Genomic DNA, 17,445 nt, shown 5'->3' with positions numbered 1-17,445 from the left:
CCTACTGGTCCACAGATATCTTGCAGAACAGGCCTACATCTCTATCTTACATGCAGGGAAGGACTCATCTTGCATGACGACAGTGCTGCTGCTGGCGAGGACCATGATGTTCAACTCCTGCTGCTTGTCGTGGGTCTCCTGGTACCACTCCCTCATCACATCAGTGTCATGGGTTGGAATCAGAGTGACCTGATAATAGAAAAGATGAAGGATTCTGAACCGAAGCACTCAGAAATCCAAATTATTTCCCCTTCAACCAACATTGACCTCTCTGCTTCATTGTCTATTTTACGTCATGATTAAATTGTGTTGCGTAATGTTGAAACACATGATATCACACAGAATCAGAGCGATGGAAGTACTGAAAGTTATTTATTTACATGATCTGTTAGCAGGAGCATAATTTATGATTGGTATGTGGCATGGTGATATAAATAATGAATCTACTGAATATAACCTTGTACAACCTCTTCATGTCAAGCAAACTGAAACCGAACAATCTAACCTGGTAATAAGAGAGGAAGGAGGATTCTGAACTCAAACCTGGTGGCCACATACGCCAAATGGATATGAACATTTACAAAATAACACTCTTTCAAACTGACTCGGCTATTAATAAAACTTACCTGCATATTGTTGCCCCACTGTGCTTTTCCCTCCAGCAGAGCATCAAGGACAGCCCTGTTGGGCTCCTGAGCTGTCTGATCATTGCCACTGACCACATAATATGAGGAGCGCACCCGTTTGAAAAACTCAGCATCCACATTCTTGGCACTGCAGTGATTGGGAACGTAAACCAAATCCATGTACATGGGAGGACAGTTGGGCAGAGATGCCCCACCTGATGCCTTTCCACTTCCAGTACCTGAGGGAGGCAAGAATATACCTTTCCTCAGACAAATTCTCCAAATAATACAAATTTGTATTGTTATGATCTGTAGTACATTGTACATACCTGATGTGGCACTTTTCACACCTCTGGACGCAGAAGTATTGGTTGCATTTTTGGCATCTTTCCCCTCCCCGATGCTCTTCTTTGGAGAGGCAGTCTTTGTGTCCTTGACTTTGGATAGACCTGTTTTCCTGGCTGGTGATGATGTTTTTTTTGAGAGCTTTTTCTTCTTAGTCTTTTCTCCTGCATCTGTGTTAGCATTGTGGAGGTTTTCTTCAGCTTTCAGGGCCTCTGGGTCCACCATGCAGACGTCATGGTGGCCTGAGGATGGAGCAGAGTCCCTGAAAGCAACTGGAGGAGGATCAGCATGCCTGTAGGTCAGGGTTCTGTCGGTGGGCAGGGTCTCAGAGTCGTCCTCAGAGTCAATGTTAGCATCTGCTGTAATAGAGGGGCACTCTTCTGTCCCTGGTGGAACATCTGAATCTGTCTGGGAGGGGGCAGATTCACTGATAGATGTGGGTGGGGTCTCGTCGCATTGCTTGGTGAAAAGCTTACCCCCTGGAGGTGGGGGTCCTCCACCTAACTTGGCCAGAGGCTTCTCCTCACTCAAAGCATTCTCTTCACTAAGGAAGTACTCGAGAGGGTTCGGGTTGATGAAAGATGGTGATAGTTCTGTCTTTGGGTGTCGGTACTCACATGAAGTGACTAGGCAGAGGTCAACATCTGTCTTGGATGGAGCTGAGGGGCTCCTCTTTGTGGAGTCTGGGTCCCTTGAACCACAGGCAGAATTGCAATTAAACAAATCAGCAGAGAGAGGTAGATGTGGTGGGGAGGGAACTTTGGGGCTCACAGGGGATTTTGCCTCAAGCATATAGTCTTCACATTTAAAGGGATTCGTCTCCTTTGCTGGAGAAAGTTTCTCCTCTTTTGTAAAGGCAAAAGAAGATGATGGGGAAGTAGCTTTGAGAGGTGAGGGTGACTTGTCGTATCTCTGCTGTGTGTCACATTCATTCAAAATGCTCTCCACAGTAGGCGAAATCGGACCGGTGCCGTCTTTAGCTAGAGGACTTCCTAAAACAGGGGATGGCTCCCTGGAATGTGGAGAGTGCGTGAGAGAGGATGCCTTGGGTGTGACTGGAGATTTATCTGCCTGCTCAGCCACATGTGGCATGTCTGTCATTTGGCATGGGGTTGTAACAGAGGGTGTGGATTGAGATGCGTCTGATGGGGTTGCAGAAGTAGCACGAGCAGAATCAGTTTCTTCAAAAAGCAAAGGCTTCTCCACCGTGGAGCTAAACTCTCCAAGTGGTCTTAAATCTGTCCCGTCTGAAGGGCTGTAGTCCACCTCTGTCGGCCCATTCTCTGTTGCACGAGAGCTGCCTCCCGCAGAAGGGTGCTCTGGGGATTGCTTACTGAAGTCTAGGGCTAAGGAGTGGTCAGGAGACTCCTGGCCAAACTCTATTGACATGGTAGAGTGCTCTGGGGATTTTGCCTCCTGCATCTGTGTTCTGCTTTTTGACTTTGGTGAGATGTCTGGGGAGATAGACATGGGCCTTGGGCTATCTTCCTTGGATGGAGATCCCTCAGCCTCATGGAAGGTGGTTGGGGTCTGTACCACAGAGACAGACAACGAATCATCTACTTCAGTTGAGTGAGGAGAGCCTACCTCGGCATGGAGAGAAGGAGAGTCAGTGGTTGGCTCTGGCAGGGAGCTGGTGGCCAGGGAAGCAGTTGATGCTGAAGCTAAATGTGAAAATGTGTCTTCTGCTACCACTTCCTCCAGAGGGGTTCCGGACTTGTCTGATGTCGTACCCTCTGAAATTGACATTTTACTCTCTTCTTTGAACGCTGTGAAGGGGTTGGTGTCCGATTCATGTTTTGTTATTGGGGCCGAGGTGAAGAGTGAGTGGCCGTTTTCTCCAGTTTTCTTATGATCTACATCAAAGAGTGACTTTTCTTTCTTTGTTGGTGAATCTGGTTCAGTCGGAGTTGGACTTTTTGGAGGAGACATTACCTTCTCTACAGGGGAACTGCTTTCTAGTATTGGCTCATCAGGTTCTGGGGTAACTCTGGTGGAGGAATCTTCTTTATCACTTGTGACTTCCACAATTATTGGACCCTGGGCTTCATCTTCTGACACAGGTGGTATACCTGCTGCTTTTTCATCAACTGGTGACTGGTAGTAAGGTGTGTGCCCTGACGACTGAGGTGAGTTGGCTCCTTCCAGTGTCTTGTCATCTGGGCTGATGAAAGAATCTGTTCTTGCTCTGGTAGAGCCTGCCAGTGTGGTGGACAGTTCTATCGGAGCAGCAAAAAGTGTTGGCGAATCAAACGTATCCTTGCGGTCCACTGAGGGAGAACGAATAAGAGGTGATGTTGTGTCGGCTAAGTTGAGACTAGATTTGTCTGCATTGTACTTCTCAAAAGACTCTTGAGCTGTGTCAAATCCTTCAGGTTTCCCTACAGCGGGAAAGTCCTTACACAATTTATCTTCTGCCAGTGATGAAGGTGGAGATATGGTGGAAGCCGAGTGAGTATAGTCTTGGCCCTCGGTGGCATCACTCCGAGAGTGATCTGATCCTGCCATGCCATGCAGCGGGGATAGTTTCTTCCTGTCGTACTCCCCAGGTGCTGGTATCTCAAACTTGTCACCGTCCTGTGGAGGAGATTCAGTTTCATCATTGGTGGTTTCATCACTCATAATGTCCCTGGGAGTCAACATCTCATCCATAGGAGTAGGCACACTGGAGATTTCAATAGTGGACTGAGTGTAGCCGGAGGTGACAGTGTAATCCTCAGGGACTTCATCTCGGTTCTCGTCATCTGAGGCTGTGGAGGTCTCAAAGCCAATTGGATGCATTTGGTCATGGATAGATGCAGCTGGAGTGACGGGTGAGGACACTTTGGGTGAGGCTGATAGAAACAGATTCTGTTTCTCTGTTTGTCTTTCACTTGTGAGCTGATCTTCTACATTTTTATTGGTTACATCATCACTGTCCTCAGGACCATCCTCTGGTTTGACTTCACCCTGTATGTCTTCTTCAGTGGGAGTAAGTTTATCTTTTTCTGATTCCATTCTTTGTGGTTCATACACTTCTTCTGTCTCTGCCTTTTCTTCATAATCTCCTCCCTCAGATGTCTCCTCCATTACAGTGCCCTCATCTTCAAACTTCTCACTTCCATTGAGTTTCCCCTTAAGAATTTGTTCATCTGGAGTCTGTCTCCTGTCTCCTTCACTGTCTCCTTCAGCCTCTGTTGTAGTTATACCCTCATCCACAGACTCTAAAGCCTCAGGCGACTCTTTGGTCTGTATTATTTCTTCGTGGTGGATCATCGCAGTCTCTTCCTGATTTTGTTGCACTGTCGCGTCATCCTCCAGCAACTCCTCAGCTTTGAGCTCCTCAAAGTCCTTGGTGAGGTCCTCTGGTGTTGACATCAGAGATCTTTCTGCTTCTGGATCTTCTACAACAACAGCAGCACTAGCGGCAACTTTGCTGCTATCCACCTTTGCCTCCTTTTTAGTGTCCTTTGGCTTTCCCTTTTCTTTTAATTTTGATGGTGTTCCTGCATCTTTCTTTGAGGTGTCGTCTTTCTTCAAGGGCTTTGGTTTTGGTGATAGATTCTTTTCTTCACTGGTCTTTTTTATGTCTTTAGAGAGCTTTTTGACATCTTTTTTTTGCTCTTTCTTCTCCTCTTTCTTCTCCTTCATGGGTGAGTCTCTTCTGATATCCTTTTTAATACCTTTTTTTGCCTCATCTTTCTTTACTTTTTCATCTTTCTTACTCTCTTGTTTGTGTGTATCATCTTTCTTTGTCACTTCTCTCTTAATCTCCCTTTTCTTGTCCACAGACGTTTTGGTTTCCTTCTTAATAATCTTTTCCTTTTCAGCTTTGGGTTTTATTTCAGACTTTTTCTTCTCTGGAGTTTCACTTTGTCCCGTTTGCTCTGGCTTTGCTTTTGATTCTTTCTCATGTGCCTTTGTTTTTTCTTTTTTCAGTGGCACTTTTTCTTTTTTCTCTGTCTTTTGTGTTTTTTCATGAGCTGATTCTGCTTCTGCCTTTGCCTTCTCTGGTGCCTCTTCCTTTGATTCCTTTCTTATATTCTTGCTTGGTGATGGCTTTGGAGTAGACTTCAGACTCTCTTTGCTGTCTGTTCTGTGTTTCATCTTTGCTTGTTTTAGGGTCGGCGTTGATGGCATACTAGAAGACAATATTTTCTGTGTCACAACTGCCTGTTTCAAGAAGTCCAAGTGCTTTAGTTTTTCTAAACCTTCAAAGATGTGATGCTGAGTAGCATTTCCAGGAAAGAGAACACGCACAACCTTATCAGAAGGATTTGCAGGGTGCCACACAATCAGCGAAGAGATAGAAGTCAAATAAGACACAGGGAACTCAGATTCTTTTCCATTTGGCAGCAAAATAGAAGTAGTGTCCTTTTCGCTACCTGTCCACTGCTTCATGAAGTGCTGCATCTCTTTGCTATTCTTTGATGGATTGAGCACATACATCTCAAGCTTCCCGACGCCCATTTTCTGAAAAAGTATGATTGGTTCTATAGTGTTTCCAACAGGCCTCTCCAAAGGCTCTATCCTCAAATTTAGTTTAGTGAGGAACTGCTGGGTGAATGCTGCCTCCTCAACGTTCTTGCGCACTCTAAAATTGGGTTCTGGGTTCTCCAGGTTTTCCGGAAGATTGACAAACACAACACCAATATCAGGAGAAATCATGTTCTTCACCCAGTCACTGTTTGCTGTCGAACCCTGTGACTGTTCCTCCTCAAGCTCTGCAATCTTTCTTTGCAGCATGCTATTGATGCCTGGTAGGTTGTCGTCCCCGATGTGGGTTAGGAGGATGGAGTCCACCCGGTCCAAATGTCTCACCAGCTTCCAGAAGCATGATCTCCTGTCTGAGCCGCCGTTAATGAGCATGTTGAAGCCATTTACAGCAAAGAGAGCAGAGTCACCACGACCACCGGGGAAAATGTAACAACATGGTTTGGACAGTTTGAGGAAACCCCCGGAGGTTGGTGGTTCTAACATGTCAAATGGGGATGGAATCTCGACTGATTCGGATAAATACTCCGTGAACTCTGAGAGGCCCTCCATTTCAGGAAGGATGAGAGTGGAGTTTAGTTTCATGTTAATGAAGTCCTGCAGATTGTGTTTGTCCAAGTTGGAGTTTTTCCAGTCGCCTTGTTCTGGGCAGAAAAGTGTAAGGTTGGCTTTGTTTGCTGGATGAATGGTGCTGAGCAATTCACCAATCTAGGCATGAGAAAGATTAATGCATTTAAAATTTTCGAATATTGGAATCAATTCAACAAAACGACAAATACTCTGCAAACACAGCTTCAGGTACATACTGTCTCTATGTGTCTTGAGACTGTCATATAATCATCTTATCTCAAATTGTAGCTTCTTGGAGGTAACCAGTGTGCATGGTTTGGGCAATAACAGGCTTGTACAAAGCAAAAATCTAATAACTTAAGGATTAAAGTTTTGCATAGCAACAATATGTGCTTCTAAACCTTTGGGAAGACTAGCATTACAAGGTCATCAGTTAATTTCAAAACATTTTTGCTCACCTCTTGGTCAGTGAATATGTCTATGAAATTGAAGAAAGAGAAGGATCCAGACTGAAGAATGAGCTCCCCAGTATTTTCAGAGCATTGCCCCGAGAGAACCAGCAGCTTGTGTCTGGCAGTGTCTGAGATCATCAGACGAACCTGGAAAAAGTGAGAAATCACATTGTTTGCCATGCTGCTATAAAAGGGAAAGAATGACGAGCCGCGAAAAGGCAGTAATTTATTTATTGCTGATTCTTAAGAAAGAGAAAAAAAAGGAGTACTATACCGTAACAATATTACTGGTTACGTACAGAGGAAATATGGAGCCTTAGTGCTGCGGCAGTCAGCTTAATGATGAAGTGTTTCTGAAATATCATCAGTTTCATGTTCCCTAAATCTATTTGCTAATTAGCTGACTGGCTGTCCACTCGTGTAGGTTTCCTGTCTTTCCTCTATCTATCTGTCTGTCGGCCTTTTTCTGCTTCAGCAACATCAGCTGTTCTGGGCAGCTGGCCAGCTCGATGCTGCTATGCTGTGAGATATTAAGGCACAGACTTGACTGCAGGCATGGCGGGGGGGTAGAGACAGTGCTGAAAAGGAGCAGTGACACAGGAGAAATGCACTAAAAGCTTTACAGCATTAACAAAAGGTTTGCACTTGTTATTCTGGCTGTACATTAGTCTTGTTCCTTGACCTTCTGACTGAGAAATATTCTTTGTTACTGTGTATTACTGTCCACAGTAATGAAGAATGATAGTCTGTTTTAATGAAATTGGGAATCCATTTGAACTTCAGATATTAGATGAAAAACCATGTTACGTAATAAGGAAAAGAATAAGGAGGAGGTCGTAACAATGTGACACATTTTAAGTTATATATTATTTTACCTCTGTACTGACTGCTTCATCGGAAGGGTTGATAAGTACCACCGTCTCCAGGACATTACTTTTATGGTGAAGAATTCTCTGCCCTGCAAAAGAAAATAGAAAATAGTTTGGTTTTTTTTTTTGTCAAAATCACAATTCCTTCGTCGATCACAAGGGGACATCTAAATACTGTGTTGTTTTTAACATCCCATTTGCATTTTATATTGATGACACAGTGCTCCTAATAATAATTTCCCTTGCACAAGTTAATTTAAAGAAATTAAAAGTGCTCATCAGGGTTAAAGGGATTAGTCAGTTAATCAAAGTAGAAACAATTTTTAAAACTGAAAATTATTTGCCTTATTTCTCATGAAAATCTGGGAAGACTGCAGGGCAGTATTGAGTATTTTAGAGACAGAAACAATAGTAATTGGTCAATTAATCAAAGAGCTTATTGGCAGATTAGTCGCATGGAAAGGATCATCAGCTACAGAGCTTTTTCCACATTATCTACAGAAAAATCCAAATGTACTTGAGAGCATAAAATCGCATCACTGATTGACATACTGCACAGCTGTCTTTTTTGTATTTACACTTTACTGGCTGTCCTTCTAATTTGGCTTCCATTCGTTGTAAGCCTCCCAATTTTCTCCACTATAACATGATGAAATATTAAAATATCCTTTTGAATCACGACTCCTGGTTCCTATAAGAGGAAGGGCTCAACAAATCTATCAAGTAATTTATCAAAAGCAGACAGTCTGGCAGTTCCAATATGGCTGTGTAAATGTTAATGGTCTCTGTAGAGTATAGCTCTTTATCACGAAGATGGATGAAATCTCTAGAGAGTCCCTCTTATATCCTGAATATCACATGCTTGGCAGTAAAAAGCTGGTTAGGATCAAACACCGACCACAGAACTAAAACAGAAATCAAACACTGAAGTGTGACAGGCTTATCATTCTAGGTTTGAAATGATCGATTATGATAATGACTTTGATCCTACAACGTTAATCTGTCTTTGTGCATTCAGAGGTCACCCTCTGGCCAATCAGAGCAGACGCATGCAGGATATCCCCCACCCCCATCATCATTCAACACATCAGGCTTCAGTCGATTAGCCCTGCAATCCATCTTTGTTTCCTCTCCTTGTTATCTCAATTCTTTTGAAATACACGGATCAATGAATTGCCTGAGAGACGACTGACAAAAGGTGTCATTTATTTTGTTGATCAAAATCAATTTCCTGTGGTGAGCACCAAGGAGATGCAGCGACGAGAGGCGTCGAGAATAAAACAAACAAGAAGATGTTCAGTGTGATGCTCGGAGGGCAGTGAGGTGTTGGAATCAAGGCTTTCAAATTCATAAAGCACGCCACAGAAAGCAGAGTGTGCCTCATCCCCAGAGACGAGATATGTTTTCTGACTGCTCCATTCATCTTTCATATAGCAGATTCTCATCATGAAGCACATAGCCATTAACCCTCCTACCTCTTCCCCAAGGACTGTCGCTCCATATGGAAAACCTCTTTCATTCACTGTTAATAGTGCTGTACCTTCCATACCATATATGACTCTCAGTCTCGAATAATCTTGGGAGTTCAATCAAGGTAGAAATTAAATCTGGGTTTAATTATTTCTCAGGCACTTGTTCAACCCTACAGCAGTTCCCATTTGCAGTTGTTTTGTTTTATGGAGTCACTTATCCAGAAGGAAAAACATCTCCAGTGTGACAATAATTTTCAGTTTCCATATAAATTTTATATCTTGACAGATACTGAGATGGCATCTCGGAGTACAAGTGAATGAGATTTACGTGCCATAGTTGAAGAAACTTTCACAAACATAGTGTGAATGTGCAAGGAATACTAAATCAAGGAACCACATGCCATAGTTGAAGACACCTGAGGGAATTAAGTGTTGGCTGATGTTGTTTTGCATGCATGAAAACCAAAGTATTGTCGCAGAGTGAAACTGAAATATTTAAATTTATGAGTCAGCTTAGTTTCTTACAAAATAAATACACAAGTGCTAAAAATGGTAAAATGATAATATCCTAATTCATCATGTTTTCAAATAGAATTTGTTCAAATCTTAGCAGCATTGATGGACAATAATGGTCTGTTGAAAGGATTTCCATGAAATCTGACATAGTTTTGATCCCTGGAGAATCCTTCTGACTTTGGCAATCATTGTAGGCATGTTGCCACAGAGCTGTTAGAACGGCCCTTAGTCTTCAGTGTATTGTGTGATTTATTCGGTTTTCTCCCTTAAAAATTCCCAAGACCAAAGTATTAACATTTTTTATAGTTCCCTGGAAAAGCCTCCTTACAGTATGCCCTCCGTCGGCAGCTTTAATTGCGTTGGTCTAATATCAGATCTTCAAAATCCCAGACTCTGGCCTCATGGAGCTTTGTTCTCAAAAGGCAGGAAATGACCAGAGCTCCTCTTAACAAGAGGTGACTGAATAAGCAATTTTCAGTGGTCTGTGAAATAAGAGAAGCAGCAATCATGGCCATCTATTGTTCTTCCTGCTTGTGCCTCTGAACACAGACTCTATCTGTAATTGGTAATGTAATAGAAAGCATCTTGTTTTTCTTTGTGCCGTTCTGTGGGTAACGCCCTGCTTACAGGCCTTATTATTATAGTGGAACCTTACATGGTTACAAGGAAGCCACCATCAGCACCACCATCACCCACCCAAATTGCTGTGTCTAAGATAACCTGTCAAAAAAGATGACACATTGTGCACTGGAGCTTGCTTAACCCTGACAATTACCTTGATCAATAAAAAAACCCTTAATGCCCAGTGCAGCTTTGTCTCAGTGGGGAGGCGAGGTAATGTGACATGCACCGCTGAGCATTCTCCTGCTGGCTGAATAGGAAATGCAAGACTGGTATAGGCTGTCTGCCACAGACTGAATCAGGCAGGGGGAACATCAATGTGGATGGCACCGCACCAAAAATAGATTAGTGGAACAACTACATGTGGCGCCTCCTTTCTTTTTGCACGTAAAGATTCGAATTTTATCTCCTCAGGTGGATTCCCTGTGCGCGCCAGCTCCTCCAGCCTTCCTGTCATCTCCTTTTTCACTGCAACAGAATAATTGACCCCGCTGACTTTCGGTAGCATGGATGGGAGGCCCCCTGAGCACAGTTTTCAATGTCACACGAGAGCTATCCCACATAGCATGTCTGGGCTTGCAGCAATTGGCAATGGCACTACACAGAACAGTCAATCATCTGTGTCGTTGAATTGATGCCTATCAATAAAATCCAGCTTTAAACTCTTTTGTATTCTTCCTGTTTAGGGATTAACCCATCAACTTGAATGACAACAGTGAGCGAAATAAGGGAAAGGAGATGCAGCTTAATTGATGCGGGACATCTCAATCAATCAGCCGATTTAAAGTCAGGTTTGAATTAAATGATTCCGTTAAATCAGCATCAGGAGAAAATGTAATCGTGAAACTGTTTAGACTATCAGGAAGCTCTTTATCCCTGGCAAATAGTATTCACAGAAGAAAAGCAATTAGTAATTGATATTGATCATAAACTGCAGTGCTGTCTTCAACAATCTCCTCAGTGAGATTTTTAAATGGTTTTGTGGTTCAGCAACAGGCTCTTAACTCTCCAGTTGGCTTTTAGGTTTTAGTGCTATCAGCACTGTGCATATAGTGCTGGGAAATCTATATGTAGCCAGACAGATCACGTCCATCAGGGACACACTAGGGGTCTCCTCTCTGGCCCCCTTTCCTCCCTTTTGCTCCTCCTCACTGGGGGGTCCAGGGATCCTCTGCTCTATGACGGTGCAGTGGATGGGGAGACATCCATCAAACAGACAGATAATTGCATTCGTCCACTTCCATTTCTGTACCACCCACTGGTTTGTGTTTCCCTGTGAGCACTAACCTCTGCATACAAATATATTCTATTGAGCTGAAGTCCAGCTTTAACCAGAAAACGTAGCTATTGTTTGATACATTTTTTACTGGCTTCTAGATAAAGATTGTGATTGTGTTAAATTAAATAGTAAGATTGATTCAATCGCCGTATATTGTTACAGCAAATGTAAGCATACAGCTGCTTAACTTAGAATAGTATAAGGACTGCCATCATGGAAAAAAAACGACGACTGCTAGCCTGGTTCGATCCAAAGCCAACAAAAATCTACTTACCTATCTACTGGGAGCAGTGAGCTCCTGAAATGTCTGTCAAGACTTTAGAGGTGGCGGACATCCAGTCTGCCTGCCTGCAACTTCACATTTAAGGTTCCCACGTCTAACCCTAACCCTAATCAACAATTAGCCAAAAAAAAAAAAAAAAAGTGTTGTATCACTTCATTGGAAATAGTACAACACTTTTTGTAGAAAAAGTAGTTACAGGGATGATTCAGCTTTTTTTTTTGAGACTCAGTACAGAGTGAGTATCCTTTGTGAACATGAAAACTCTGTCACTGTCAAAGCAAATGTTCTAGTTTTCCATGAAGCCCTTTGCACAGCAGTTCAAGTATTAAAAGTTCAGACGACATTGGAAATCCTTCCCTCGAGAGGGAGACCTGAGGCGTAAGGCGAACATGAGAGGAAAAATATAAGAGTTTTATCATTTTACGGCATTCATTCTTGAAGTCTAAGCTTCACTATTTCTGTTTTCCATCTTCGTTGAATGTTTTTTTTTTTTTTACTACCAACTACAGCATATTCTTTCCTCCTAACATACTATATTTTTTACATCTGCTCTACATCAATAGCCTCACTCCCGCCCTCGTATGCCTTTCCTCCATCTTCTTTCTTTCTAGCCACTCTCCTCCTCCTCCCTGGTCCCCTCACCCTCTCTGTTCCACGAGGCCTTTCTGTTCCCCTCCCTCCTTTATTTTCACGAACAGACACTTCCCACTGGGGATCCTATTCTGCTAATTACTCCCAAATCAACTGTACATCTTCTCCGGGGTTGCACGGCAACAGCACACGGGAGGAAGAGCGAGGGGAGAGGAAGAATGGAGGATGGGAATATGGCACAAACAAGTTAGGATCAAAGGGAATGGGTTTTTGGAGTCCCTTTGAATGTGAACTATCGATGAATCACACTGCTTTAACTCCAAAAAAGCATTTCACTTCTGTAAGGCCATAACCGAGATTTGATGTTATTGGATTTAAAAAAAAAATTGGTTGGTTTACTGTTGGCAGCTGCATCAATCCATTGTGAAGTATGAAACCCTGCTGGTCATATCCAATATGGAGCAGAGCCAAGCTTGGGCTTTCACCGCTGTTGACGGTCAAGGCCATACTGCCCACTGACAGGCCACATGTCCTGCAACACACACTGGATCTGCTCGCCCTTTGTGGAGCCACTCCCTCACCTTGCAAACCATACAGATATGAAAGCGACAAAATGCTGAGAGGGTTTTATCCATGGGTAGGTAATAAAACCCCTCTGCTTAGTGGACTGCAGGGAAGTTAGAGCTGACTGTGAAATGACGGTGTACGCTGTGGAGAAGTGCAGCACTGGAGCATCACAAAGCACATTAAATTGTATAGAGTACGATTATGATTTGCTTCAATGAAACTACATTTTGTACATGCAGATCATTTTTTTAAACAAAACATTTACTGCTTTTAAAATTATGCTAGCTCTCTGCTAGCTTGTGTCAAGTTGTAATGGCCTATTTGTGAGACACTTTATTCTATTTATAATTTAATTAACCTACAAAGTAAATCCTTGGAAAAAAATTAAATTTTCCTACACTTCTGTGTAATGAGCTGCAAATGCCATGGGTTTTGTTTAGGATAGCACTGAAGTTCTCACATCAGTCATGAATAGACTTATATGATATGAAATCATGACTGAAAATTTCTTTTGTTCCCAGTTTACCTTTGACATCTGCAGAAAAACGAGCCGAGTGTCTGGAGACGAACAGCTTGAGTTCCTGGTCCAGGTTACAGTCAATAAGGTTGGTGTCCCATGAGCGGATCCCTTCAAGATAAACAAAGATACACAAAATCAACAAAATCTGAAGAAAGACAGAAAGAAATGCTCCCCTTTCTGGAAATCAATAGACAGAGTAGATGATTGCGCAGAGAACTTGGCAACGGGTTGAACAAATATAAAAAATGAAATCTGGATCCATGGGTCAAATTCACTCAAATTCCAGCTTACTGGAAAATCTTGGAGTGAATATTTGTTACTAGTTTGGCGTGAGAAAAAAATCTATATTAGGAAATATCTATATCCCTTTGTGTTTAGCCACAGGCCTGATGCACTGGTAGCCTCAACTGAGCTGAGTCATGGTGGCATCATCCTCCATCCATGATTACACAGAACGGAGGCTTCAACCTGTCTGTCTATATTGGAGGCCAATTCAAAGTCACATGATGATGTGAGTGGAAATTGAGATAAAACTTAAATTTAAAACTTTAGCTTTTCTTTGAGGTAAACAACATACCAAAAGTGGGCATTTTATGTCACCCAAGAGGAAACTGCAATAGTTGGACTAACTGTAAAACAATGCGCGTGACGACAAAACAGATTTATGTTCTCAACTTTCAAGCCACTCGGGATGAGAAGCTAAAATAAACCGTATTTTAGTATCTAATTGAGCTTTGGAAGATGTGGTACAACTAAAAGCACCGGACCAGTAACTAAATAGACTCTGCGGTGAGATGGAAATAAACTTTGAACCTCATCAGCGTATTGGATTTAGTTCAGGCCACAACAACCACTAAATGTTAATTTAATAGGAAAATATAATGGCCTCTGGCTCCAACAGGTTGAAAGGGAGAAAGTGGATGACTGTTAGGCAAAACAACTCCACATGTTTTTTTTCTTTTTAGTTTTAAAGCATTTTTATCCTTCAACAATATGTGGCAGCAGTTTTGCCTGCTTTGTCAGTGAAAGGAAAATGGAAGCCCACATTTCCTTTCTGGAAGCTTTTATTATTTTTTTTTTTCCTGGACATGTTTTTAAATACTCAGCTGATTTTACAGCCACACGGTAACTGCGCCATTCTGACAGGCCACTACAGCAGTCGTAGCGTTTCTAAAAACGCCCTCCGCGCTTTGAATATGGGCCCTTTTGGCTTTCCGTAGGGACCGCAGTGCGGCCCGAGCCACGCCCACCAGCCGGCGTGTGATGAGAGAGCTGGATGCAGGACGACGATGATGATGATGGTGGTGGTTATAATGATGTTGATCATTTCCTTATTCTAAATGTTTGTGTCTCACAAAGACAAGAACAACACAAACAAACTGCAGTAAAAATCTTTAACCTTATCGTCTCTTCTTCTCGATGCTCCGCTGAAACAAAAGCCTGACTCAAGCCTGCCAAAGGTGCTGCGGAGGAAAAGCGCAGCTGCACCGGAGCCAGAGAAAAGAGATGTGATGCATTGTTGACGCATAGTCCGAATTTGATGCTGAATCATTGTTGTCAGCTTTATAAGACGACCTGCTCCACGTGTTCGGATGACAACAACAACTGGGCCTGGTGGTATAATAATAATAATAATGATAATAAACAACGTGTGTGGGTGTCAGGGAAGGTACCTGTGGGTGAAAAGTATTTTGCGACAGTAGATGGCCCTGTAACTGGGAGGGGCTGCTCCCCAGTCCTATTGTGACCACATCGGTCCTTTTTTTTTTTATTTGAGTCAGCCAATAAATAAGGTGCGCAATCAAATAACTGGTAATTAATATTCGAAAATTTGCGTAATCGCGTATCGCGCGTAAAGTTCACCAGGCGAAACAGGTGCATCAACAGCCTGCAGGACTTGGAAAGCGACACCACGCCAACTTCTGGGATAAAGCATCTGATCGGGGTGGCATTAGGATGTGAGGCTGAGCTGCCGGTGGCCTCCACCCGCCTCCTGAAGCTGCACCCTACCTTTCTCTATGTCCGCAATGGCACACTTGAGGTGATCCTCCGCTACGATCTCCCCAATCACCACCAGCAGGTAGAATTTGCCGTCGTTGAAGTGCTGCGACGGGCCGGAGGAAGTGGAAGATGGCCCGGTGTTGCTTTGGCCTCCTAAAGTCTCCATGTCGGCAGATTGTACCAAGGTGGCCATCCTCTCTTCTGCTCTCCTCTCTGTCCGTCAGTTCGTCTGTCTGTGCGCGCAGGCGGGATCCCAGCCGCAGCCTCCTCCCTTTATTCGCTGCAGAGCTCCGGAGCGCTCTCCAGACATACAAGTGGAGCCTCGATAGGAGTGGCCCTAGCTTTTTATATCAGCAGACATCGAGTCACATTCGGTAACCGGGGAGAGAAGAGGGCGCCTGTGTGTGTGTGCGCGTTTTTTCGCAAACTCACTCCGCAGCTGATGTCATCCACAACGAATCAAACGCCTCCGGAAGTCTCCGAGATGTGATGCTTCGGCCTGTAGCTGCATATTCATAAGTTATTGTTACAAACAAGTCGTTGTCTTGTGCTTAGACAGCAACAGCTTTAATGTAGTTGTCACATAACAAATTTGATCAGGTATTTCTAAAACCACTTCCCTTCAGAGGTCTTGATTTTAAAGCCTAGTTTACTGGCAAGAAATATTAAAGGGTCTGCAGTTGAATTGGAAATTGTCATGAGAAGCTTTGTAATTGGATTTTAAGGCAGGTAGGAACTCAGGAGCACCCCCCCCCACACACACACTTCATGTCAAAGGCTTCAGAGAACTCAGGTGTGAGGTTTTGAATGGGGTTAAGCCCCTAAGAGGACTAAAGGGGTTGAGAGACAGCTAATTTAGTTTAAGCAAGACATCCGTGGAGTCACCTTTGGATGTAAACCAAAGTAGTTTCCAGCACTTCTTTTAGCTTTTGGTGTATGTGTGTTAGGGGGGGGCAGTGGAATTTACAGATGACTGTGCAAAATAAATAAATAAATAAATCCTTTTGTTTACTTTAATTATAGATGCACAAGCATCATCAGATCGACTCCAGACAGCTGATTGAGACCGCCTTTGTGACAAATGAGACTGTATGTCTCTGTGAGGCATAACAGACCATAACAACATTGTATTTCACGGTTAGGAGACACCCACTGGTTGTAAAAAAAATAAAAAAATGAAGGTTATTTCATAGAAAGATTAAAATAGTTGGCATGCACACCAAAATCTTTCCTCTCCACGTGTCTTTATCTATGGCACCACAGGATCTGACAGTGCTGTTTTGTTTTTCTGCAGGGTTATAGGCACGTGTCTGTTTGGTGGTACCACCCACAATGGAAGCACGATCAATGACCGGATGAATTTTGACTCTCTGCTATGGTCCATGGTTATTGTATTGCAGGTTATTCTTGAGTCCCAATCTGTGCCATCATCATTATATTCCATCATAATGTGTGCATTGATCTCCATCATCTATCTGGTGATGTATAATGCAATGGCCGCCACCTCCCCATGGGCCTTCTTCTCCTTTTTTATCATCATTGTTGGAGGAAGACATGTTCTCATCAACATACTATTGGGCATTGCTATTAAGACCTTCCAAGAAATGGTGAGTGACCTTATTGTTTGTTTGTTTGTTTGTTTGTTTGTTTTTTTACAATTGTTGCGGGACTGTCAACTACATTGACACCTATGGTGAACGCTTATTTGTTTTAGGACACCTCAGTTAAAAACTCCACTTCAGCAGAAGCTGAGAGCAGCCTCTGTCATAGAGAAGGAAACTGTGGAAAGGGCAAGTTCCTTGGTCATTTTCTGTCCTCAGAATCTATTGTGACGTTTCTCTGATGAGAAAGTAATTACTGGTCTCTTTTTGTTTTTTCCCCACAGAACCAGTGAGTCTTTTTTTAGATTTTTCTTCCAATACTTCAATAAGGATGGACTAATACTGTAGAGGAATAGGATGAGAAATAAAAAAAATGAATCAATTCATTAAAATGAATGTTGTTGAATTAATCTAAAAGTCTGTTTCTGCTTGTGTGTGTTTCAGTTCTGCATTTTTTTGCCAACATGTGATCAGTCACTTTGTTTTCTACAATCTGATCCTGTTCCTTATTCAGCTGAGTTGTGCCACTCTTGCCGTGGAGAGTCCGGGGAAAGACCCAAAAAGCACGGTGATGTCCTATTCTTTGATGAGAAAGTAATTACAATTTGGACAGTTATGTTGTTTTACTCAGTCTGACATACCCTACACATTTACTCGAC

The 17,445-nt window shown here is 42.9% G+C and overlaps 1 protein-coding gene across 2 annotated transcripts; it reads right to left on the bottom strand.

Moving 5' to 3' along the window:
• map1b (microtubule-associated protein 1B) lies at positions 1-15,422 on the bottom strand. Of its 2 annotated transcripts, XM_029515816.1 has the most exons (8): positions 15,195-15,422; positions 13,191-13,292; positions 7,342-7,424; positions 6,473-6,613; positions 3,357-6,152; positions 952-3,311; positions 627-855; positions 1-189 (listed from the first exon to the last, which is right to left on the bottom strand). In XM_029515816.1, the coding sequence occupies exons 1-8, from the start codon at positions 15,376-15,378 to the stop codon at positions 34-36; spliced, it is 6,051 nt and encodes a 2,016-aa protein (XP_029371676.1). In that variant the 5' UTR covers positions 15,379-15,422; the 3' UTR covers positions 1-33. The 2 variants fall into 2 exon arrangements, with proteins under 2 accessions (XP_029371676.1, XP_029371677.1); XM_029515817.1 differs by lacking the exons at positions 7,342-7,424; positions 13,191-13,292; positions 15,195-15,422 and having other exon boundaries at positions 627-865; positions 956-6,152; positions 6,473-6,625.
• Between the last annotated feature and the right edge of the window lie 2,023 nt (positions 15,423-17,445).

The sequence above is a fragment of the Echeneis naucrates genome, chromosome 12 (genome assembly GCF_900963305.1).
Source record: "Echeneis naucrates chromosome 12, fEcheNa1.1, whole genome shotgun sequence".
In the NCBI taxonomy this organism is placed as follows: Eukaryota; Metazoa; Chordata; class Actinopteri; order Carangiformes; family Echeneidae; genus Echeneis; species Echeneis naucrates.
Note: the sequence above shows the minus strand (reverse complement) of the source record. Positions and strands in the feature narration are given on the sequence as shown.

Coding starts and splice junctions, on each gene's coding strand:
- map1b (XM_029515816.1), bottom strand. CDS start 15,378: ATGGCCACCTTGGTACAATCTGCCGACATGGAGACTTTAGGAGGCCAA. Junction 13,293..15,194: donor CATTGCGGACATAGAGAAAG/GTAGGGTGCAGC, acceptor TTTATCTTGAAG/GGATCCGCTCATGGGACACC. Junction 856..951: donor AAAAGTGCCACATCAGGTAT/GTACAATGTACT, acceptor AGGTACTGGAAG/TGGAAAGGCATCAGGTGGGG.